At 46.2% G+C, this 9,576-nt stretch overlaps 2 protein-coding genes across 2 annotated transcripts; one reads left to right on the top strand and one right to left on the bottom strand.

Annotated features, from left to right (window-relative positions):
- Positions 1-5,981: 5,981 nt before the first annotated feature.
- Positions 5,982-6,755, bottom strand: Pmar_PMAR026234 (hypothetical protein; the record flags this gene model as incomplete). Its single annotated transcript, XM_002771697.1, has 4 exons — positions 5,982-6,029; positions 6,220-6,303; positions 6,353-6,502; positions 6,564-6,755. 4 exons carry the CDS (start codon positions 6,753-6,755, stop codon positions 5,982-5,984), a joined length of 474 nt encoding a protein of 157 aa, XP_002771743.1.
- Positions 6,756-8,675: 1,920 nt separating this feature from the next.
- Positions 8,676-9,482, top strand: Pmar_PMAR026233 (subtilisin, putative; the record flags this gene model as incomplete). Its single annotated transcript, XM_002771696.1, has 1 exon — positions 8,676-9,482. The coding sequence occupies one exon, from the start codon at positions 8,676-8,678 to the stop codon at positions 9,480-9,482; it is 807 nt and encodes a 268-aa protein (XP_002771742.1).
- Between the last annotated feature and the right edge of the window lie 94 nt (positions 9,483-9,576).

Here is a 9,576-nt window from a genome sequence, read left to right as displayed (position 1 = left end):
CTGCAGCTACACGACACTATAGTGTGATCCAAGAGATATTGAGTCTGGTGTGGTATCATATTCACATGCATATCTACTGAGCAGCAGATCTCTAGCATCGCGCAGGAGTATCACGAACATTTCATATGTCGTAACATAATGAGCAATGAAAAGGGTTTCCGAGTTCCAATCAGAATTTTCAACGAAGGAAAATTCTTCTTACGAACTCAACATATCTCTGCAGCTACACGACACTATAGTGTGATCCAAGAGATATTGAGTCTGGTGTGGTATCATATTCACATGCATATCTACTGAGCAGCAGATCTCTAGCATCGCGCAGGAGTATCACGAACATTTCATATGTCGTTATATAATGAGCAATGAAAAGGGTTTCCGAGTTCCAATCAGAATTTTCAACGAAGGAAAATTCTTCTTACGAACTCAACACATCTCTGCAGCTACACGACACTATAGTGTGATCCAAGAGATATTGAGTCTGGTGTGGTATCATATTCACATGCATATCTACTGAGCAGCAGATCTCTAGCATCGCGCAGGAGTATCACGAACATTTCATATGTCGTAATATAATGAGCAATGAAAAGGGTTTCCGAGTTCCAATCAGAATTTTCAACGAAAGAAAATTCTTCTTACGAACTCAACACATCTCTGCAGCTACACGACACTATAGTGAGATCCAAGAGATATTGAGTCTGGTGTGGTATCATATTCACATGCATATCTACTGAGCAGCAGATCTCTAGCATCGCGCAGGAGTATCACGAACATTTCATATGTCGTTATATAATGAGCAATGAAAAGGGTTTCCGAGTTCCAATCAGAATTTTCAACGAAGAAAAATTTTTCTTACGAACTCAACACATCTCTGCAGCTACACGACACTATAGTGTGATCCAAGAGATATTGAGTCTGGTGTGGTATCATATTCACATGCATATCTACTGAGCAGCAGATCTCTAGCATCGCGCAGGAGTATCACGAACATTTCATATGTCGTTATATAATGAGCAATGAAAAGGGTTTCCGAGTTCCAATCAGAACTTTCAACGAAGGAAAATTTTTCTTACGAACTCAACACATCTCTGCAGCTACACGACACTATAGTGTGATCCAAGAGATATTGAGTCTGGTGTGGTATCATATTCACATGCATATCTACTGAGCAGCAGATCTCTAGCATCGCGCAGGAGTATCACGAACATTTCATATGTCGTAATATAATGAGCAATGAAAAGGGTTTCCGAGTTCCAATCAGAATTTTCAACGAAAGAAAATTCTTCTTACGAACTCAACACATCTCTGCAGCTACACGACACTATAGTGTGATCCAAGAGATATTGAGTCTGGTGTGGTATCATATTCACATGCATATCTACTGAGCAGCAGATCTCTAGCATCGCGCAGGAGTATCACGAACATTTCATATGTCGTAACATAATGAGAAATGAAAAGGGGTTCCGAGTTCCAATCAGAATTTTCAACGAAGGAAAATTCTTCTTACGAACTCAGCAAGTTACTGTAGCTACACGACACTATAGTGTGATCCAAGAGATATTGAGTCTGGTGTGGTATCATATTCACATGCATATCTACTGAGCAGCAGATCTCTAGCATCGCGCAGGAGTATCACGAACATTTCATATGTCGTAATATAATGAGCAATGAAAAGGGTTTCCGAGTTCCAATAAGAATTTTCAACGAAGGAAAATTCCTCTCACGAACTCAACATATTGCTGTAACTAGTAGTTACTAACTACATGACACTATAGTGTGATCCGAGAGCTATTGAGTCTGGTGTGATATCAAATTCACACGCACTCCATGACACTATAGTGTGATCCAAGAGATATTGAGTCTGGTTTGATATCATATTCACACACACCTACTGAACAGCAGCTTCCTTGGATCACGCAAGATTATCACAACTATTTTGCATGTCGTGAATCACGACTCGTGATACAACGAACAATGGGAATATTTCCATAGTTCCATATTTTCATGGAACTTAGAATGAAGATCTTCAACGAAGTGAAATTCCTCTTACGAGCCCAACACATTGACGTAACTACGCGAGACTGCAGTGCGATCCAAGAGATATTGAGTCTGATGTGATATCATGTCCCTACCCATGGATGCTCGCGGAGGAGCAGCCACTGATTCTCGCCCTCAGTGTGGCTGTCTGGTTCTCCAACTGCACGGAGAACCAAGAGACTTCGCCTGTTATCCCAGATGAGTCGCTCGACAGAGACCTGTCTGAATCCTTCGTGGGGATTTCAACCCCCGCTGAAGACAGATCTAATCGCATCGTGCGGGGGATATTCTGCCGAGGACTCCCACTCGACATTCGTCATTCCCCGAATATAATGGCACAGTTCATTGCTGCTACCGCTGGGAGAGTATAGCCCCTCAATCAGAATTATCTTCAATGTGAACGATGCTCCGTCCACAATTAGCGTGTCGACCTGTGGTCTCACAGCACCATCAGGACTTATCGTCCGTTCACTGGAACTCTGTTTGCTAGCCCCGAGTAAACGAGGCGTCGCAGACTGTGAAGGGTACAATACGTAATCACGGGTTCGTTCTAAGATAGGAGCGAGAGTTATCAGATTCACTTTTAACCCGAAGTAATCCGGAAACTTCCAGAAACTTGTCACAGCCTAGATCATGTTTCAGTCGTCACCACTTAGCATTCCAGCTGAGAGACTCTCTATGACTGATCTCCGTTCGACGACCATCCGTTACGAGCCGACGAGGTTCCGGCGGGAGGTTGTAGATATGATATGGACTATCGTCGCCGCGCTTACGAGCTGATCAAATCCACCGCATTCACACCACTGCCTCCGAGCTCAAGCCTACCCTTTCTCTCTGCGATGATGTTCGCTTCTCTCTGGTCATGCGGCAAGCTTACATACCATGATACATAAATATTCCATAAAAACGAACAACATCCATGGAAGAAATTGCGCATGTGAGGTGCTATTATCAAATAGTTGAACGTCTGGCAGAGTGGTATCACGATAAGCGAATCACGGTATCTATCAGATAAATAACAACCTAGCAGGGATGAGGGCAGGCTACTCTTCTAATTCAAAGGCTACTCGTGTCATCTGAAATCATCACGGCTCTATTCATTTCTTCTCTAGAGTCGCCTCATGATGAATCAGCACCAACGAGGTGATAAAATTGGGGGCTAGCGCCCGAGCTCATCAAGTTTGAAATGGGTTCCGAGGAATTTGAATGAGACTGCCTTGTCAGATCAAGATACCACCAGATGGACCTCGCTGGAAGTCTAGCGAGTTCGCAACGACAGTACAGACGAGTTTGGACACTCTGTACTGATAATCGTCATTAACACCGAAATGACCCTGATAACATTTGCATGATACAGTATTCCTCACTCGAGTTTTTCAAGGTGCGGCCATCTACATGATCGACGAAGAATGAGGACGTATCAAGAAACGATGCATTCAGTGGCAGGCCCCAGAACATCGTACAGAAGAGGCCAATCCTCCATTATCCGGACCAGCGTATAGTCAGCGTTGGGATATCGTCCCCATGCGTTGAAGCCAATGAGAGATGCGAAGTATCTACATAGAGAGTATTTTGCTCTTGTGTTCAGCAGTCTACAATGGAGTCAGTGTGATCATCTCGGTAGCAAGCTTCGTCAGCCACCATTTCCGACCCGGGAGTCGAGGTTCCAGTACAAATGCCCACAGACTGTTCAGTGGTAACTAATGTATGCAATTTGCCCATGTGAAGAGTGCTTCGGTTGAACCAAATCGGTCACCATGCAAACGCTGCCTGCTGCCGCAAATATGAATGCTCTATCCCAGTCAGGCTCCTCTATCCTCCCAGTAGTCAGCCACTGAGCACATACATCCGATCCGCCCATAATAACAAACGAGTAAACTGAGGACCATATCATGCGCAATACATGTACATGTTATTACATGTCCGTCTCCCAACCGCCTTGACCTTATCCATATTCTCAGCCGTACCAAGGCGCTGCCGTAGCATCATCGTCCATCGACCAAAGGAACGGAATGTTCGCCGCGTTGTACGTGATAGGGAAGTCATGATGAAGTGGGCCTATTTCGCCCTTACTGAGATCGATTTCCCCGGCCGGGGCAACTATGCCATCCCGTGATACGCCATGGTACGATCGATTCCGCTCGATGGGGCAACTATGCCACCTCAAATTAAACCTTAATAAGACCATTCCGCTGGATAGGGCAACTATGCCATCCCAAATATGTGCCTTAATCCAATCAATCTCGCTGGACGGTGCAACAATGCCATCCCAACGTGGGCCCCAGAACGATCAATTCGACTGGATGGGGAAACTATTCTATCCCAAGATATGTTCTAGTAGGATCAATTCCATTGGATGGGGCCACTATGCCATCCCAAGACATGCCTCAGTAACATCAATTTCGCAGGATTATTGATTTAATCCTGCGATTATTATTGATGGTGAGCTCCCACGGGGCACATCTCTCCCTGAGCATTGGTCTAATTGAAAGCTGTCGATGTTAATATATGCACGATACTAAGCATAATATCAACGAAAACAACAGGTGGGTGGGGAGATGAAATAGGTTCGAGTATGGGAGCACCCTTGCACGTAAGCTACGACTACGGCAACAAGTTCGTCGCCGATCAATTGTTTATCCCCATACAACACAATCACAACAACTGACCACAGAAATGTTATTTCTTCCCTTTCCAAGCCCCAGGTTGTTCCTTATCACCTGTCCAGACATCGCGTAACTGATGACTCCAAGACCGTCCTTTCCGGCCATTCGAAATGTTAGCCTGATATGAGATGTGACCTAACAGATTGCATGTGACTGCAGTGTTACCTGCTCTGAGCCTCCAGGTGGTAAATCGATGGCAGGTTTGTTAGGGCCCACGGGATTGGCATGAGGTAATTTAGGTACGACTTTGATCAAGGCATTATTATCTACAGCATGGGCCATTCCAGAGAAGACACCAGTGACGTCGTGGCATAGGCGATTGAATACAAAGGCACACGCGATCAAGTGGCAGGTCCAATAGACGATTGAATAGGGATACAGTGAAAAACCAAATCAGAGCGTTGATTCGGCACATATCAGTATGATTGTACTCTGGCTAATTTCCTTAGAGCGAGAGGCATTCTATGACTTCATCATCAAAGAAGTGCTAGTACTCCCGTCCATTCTAGAATCCCTCTCCAACTACACCTCGTTTGTTCCTGCTCTATCCTAATCTGCTTCCTGTTGGCCTCTATATCCTGGTTCGACCCCGTGTGTGATCCGATAAGAGGCGACACTAGAGAATCATAGCTCGAGGATAGGTTACCATAATCCGACTGAGTTGACGGACATCATTGCCCTACACTCAAGGCCACACTGAGCTAGCTTACTTGATAGCCACCACCATGGACTCCAGCTCGACCAGAAGGTCGAGTGGCAGGCCAGAAGACTATAAGAATGAGCAGCGAAGGTATCCATTCCGTGATACAGTAGACCTAGAAGCGCCAGTAGGGAATAAAGATAACTAGAAGTTCTCACCAGAGAGTCCCAAGCCAGGCGATCAACGTTCGAAGGACCGTACGTCTTCATGACCCCGACTCCGTAGAGTAGACATAACATACCTCTTATGAGAAATATGAGCGGGCACGTCACTGTCAGAATAAGAACCTGATAGAGTCTGTGTTGTGATGAACATTGAGAGCTTATTACTCGACTGAGAACCGCATGATTATTGCTGGCCTCAGTCGGCGACACTCCGGCCATTGAGCGCTGTCTTCGAGATCGGTCTTTCAACTGCACCGCTACCTGTATCTGAGAGGGATTGGCTCTATGGAAGACACAAGGACTTGACTTTCACCCCGTAATAGAAGAATAATATAGCGCAGAGAAGGTAAAGCAGACCCACTATAAAAAATATGTACCTACCAGTGAACGAGTGTAATCGGCGATTTTTTAGACTTACTAGAACTTACTGACTATATTGATGCCACGCTTCGAGAAGGAAAGTGACTGCCGATATAATCACAAAAACACCATATCTGCAGGGGAAAGGAAGAGTGATTGAGCCTTTGGAGGCGATGAATAGTACACTGCAATGTTGAAAAAAATGCAGAGTGGCCGTAACAAGGGATATGATACTAAGATGGCTGCATAGTACACCTGGGAAGACAATAATAGGAGCTGCGGTTACTGATGTTACTTGAGCCCAGAATAGTATAACGATGCTGTAGGTTGAGAGGAAGAGCAGAGAAGGGAAGACCATGAAGCAGTAGTTGGTCCAGCCCTGATATGAATGATGTTTGATGACAGTATTGCTTACGATAGGGCCCAACCTGGACAGAATGCTCCCATACATGCTCTCTAACCTCATTATGAACGACAGCATCGACGATCATGCTCACTGCTCTGGCTAGATTTGATAGGCATAAACCGATAAGGAAGAGCTTGCGCGTGTGGCTACCAGTGAGCGACACTGCCGGGGCCTGAGACAAAGGGTACGATTCCAAGATATTCGAGGTGGCCACATGTCGACTCCATTATTACAGCATCTCCTCCACGTCTTTCGGCTCGTTTCTGTTGTATCAACTGCCCCGCGATAACGGCTACTATTAGCATGAAAAGGACACAGTCGCCGTAGGCGAGCCAAGAAGCCTTGGCAGAGTGAGGTGTGAATAGAGGGAGATCTTCATAGTTTGGAGGGATATTCTCAGGCTGTGCAGTGGATAGAGTGTCCATGGTGTCCGGGTGAAGCTATATTATAGCACATTCATATGAATCGAACGCTGTACCCAGTACGCAGAAGGAGAAAGTTGAGAGTAATGCTTCATCCGCAGGTCGCAAATTCGATCCCCAGTGACGGTATTTCTTCTGTCCCCATCACGCACTTCACGCCATTGGGCCTGTTTCGTAGGAGCAAATTGCGCCTTAAACGTAAGTAACGCCTTAAGTATACCTTAAGTAACTCCTTGAGTTTCCCCTAAATTTAAGGCGCCTTGAATTAAGTATCCTTGTGTAACAGGCCCATTATTTCACGAGTGCCACTAACGTCATGATTGGATGCTCCACCATTGCGTCCGAAACCGTCCACTTCAGGCGAAATGGTTGTCCGCGAAAACAGTGAATCCTGGAAATGGTGAACCGGAATAAATTCCCCGCGAACCCTGATAACAGTGAAGGAACTAGCGCGCGCCACGAGCGCGTGCCAACCAAATTCCAGCCCAGATCCCCTTACGTCATATGCGTTACAATCGACTGGTTGGTCTAGCGGTTAGGCGTTAGAGCTCGTATCCGATTGTCCAAGGTTCAAATCCTGTGATCATCATGGTAATTTTGTAATTGAGACGCGGTTCAACCGCGGCGGTTGAGGTATTGACCAGCTCGGGCCAGTAAGCTTGCCTAACCCAGCTGGAACGCCTCCTCAGCAGTTACTCCGGGTCCACGAGTCGTAATACAATGCTATCCAGGAGCTCAATATAGAAGTTCATGATATACGATACTCTCACAAGTATAGAAGTATTTGTTCATGTTCAAGAGGAACAGGCATTAGGACCTGTTGCCTCATGCATTGCTGTTTATCCTTGTGGCACTGCCAGAATTGTTCATCAACAAGGTTCCCATACTTCTTCTATAGTCTCTATTATGGACTCAAACGCTTTGCTTATGGCAACCGCGTATTTCAGCTAGTTGGTAACGGATTGAAAACTCACTCCCTCGTAATGAAACAGTGGAGCAGAAGACAAAATATTTGATCAAAAGTGGACTGGAGACGACACGGATTTCCGAATCCCGAAGCCCGAAGAGAGAGCACCATTCAGTACTTCCTGTCCACAACCATGGCATAGGGTGACTCAAAAGCTATTACTAGACCGTTCGTGTTGCTCCTACTTTTGAAAAGTCGCTTCAAGACACGCAACGAAGAACTAGGCGTGAAAAAGATGACAATCTATATAATATGTGCACCAGTCCTCAGTGATCCATAGCGCTGCGGTGGCCGTGAGCAAGTTGACTACTCAAATATGAAACAACCGGACAGAGTGTGATCATTGAAAGTTGAATCGGTTCGGGAAGGAGTGGTAGAAAAATTACTGATATTTAGGATACCGGTGCGGGCGAGTTTGTTGTTCACTATTGTCAGGCTTTCACCCGCTTTAGTGGGAGAAAAAGTCCCTACAACGGATTCACTCACCCTTCACCCTTTTCAGGATTCACTGTTTTCAGGCGGGGTCGGCGAAATCGGTTTTGCAGCGAAACTGACATCCACGATTGGTGGAAGTTGAAGTTAGTTGGGTCGTGCAAACACAATTAATCTTTCTATCACTTGCTCCCACCAAATGGATCGTACTAAGGCATATCTTGGAATTACAGCATAGGCGCTCCGGCTGATGGAATCGCTTGTAGTTGGAGCTGTGGCATAGGTGTCCCGCGGGATGAAATTGATTGAACTGATGCGCATCTTGAGGTTGTGGCATAGGTGTCCCGTCCGATAGAACTCGTTGTAATTAGACGTTTCTTGGGGTTATGGCATAGGTGCCCCGCCCGACGGATTTGTTTTCACTGAGAGCGAAATAGGCCTTTAAAAGGTGTAGCGCTGTCCCGTCGTGTTTTCATCTAATGTGGAGACTAGCATGACCTGTTGCTTCAGTTAGTTCCATTAACATGTTTCTGTTACTCTTCCCCTTATTCCTCTTTGGTCTTGGAAAGGCAGTTAACGTCAAAGACAATAAGACACTCGTCTCGGTCACTCGCCGATCTCCTCCCAGTGGTGTAGTCTCAATATCGTCAACCAGAGAATCGATTGTGCATGATGCTGTTGACGTCAGTGCAATCCCTCACATGCTTGCTAACAATGTGAGCAATTTGCGTCGGCTCAGTGACAGCCGATTGGCTGCTGTTGAACGCTGCCTGCAGAACCCACACGCCGTTGACACATTGGCTATGATTGGTGTTCAGAGTGTCGACACTCTGTCCGAGGACTGTCCGGTCAGCTTAGATGAAGTGAAGGCCTACCTCGAGGAAGCTGGTGACGAGCTTGGTTTGGACGTCTTATGCGAACCCAATATTGAGATGAGGATCGTTGATGGTGTAAATGAGGCAAGAATTGCCGATACAACTGAACAAGTGGCAGGTTGGTTCGGCAACAGTCCCAAGTCCGATGTGGATTCGGACGACCCGTTGGCTCGATATCAGGACAATCTGCAGCTGATAAACATCGATGGTGCCTGGAGGAACGTTGACAATTCTGGCAAGACTCCTCAAGAGATCATCCTCGCGATCGTTGATACCGGCGTGGATAGTTCGCATCCTGACCTCAAGGACCAGATGTGGACAGCGTCTGATGGCTCCCACGGCTACAACTTCGTGGATAACGACGAGAATACTTCTGACCTGAATGGTCACGGTACTCATGTGCCGGTATTGCGGCAGCTCAGACTGATAATGATGTTGGCATTGCAGCATCGCTGACGTTAGATCATGGGCCTTGCGTGCTTTCGCGCTGATGGTACTGGCGGTATGTTAGCCACTCTCACGGTCTTAACTGGGCAGTTGCTCATGGGGC

The sequence above is a fragment of the Perkinsus marinus genome, assembly GCF_000006405.1.
Source record: "Perkinsus marinus ATCC 50983 genomic scaffold scf_1104296962554, whole genome shotgun sequence".
In the NCBI taxonomy this organism is placed as follows: domain Eukaryota; phylum Perkinsozoa; order Perkinsida; family Perkinsidae; genus Perkinsus; species Perkinsus marinus.
The sequence above is the reverse complement of the archived record's forward strand: the minus strand, read 5'-3'. Positions and strand labels throughout refer to the sequence as shown.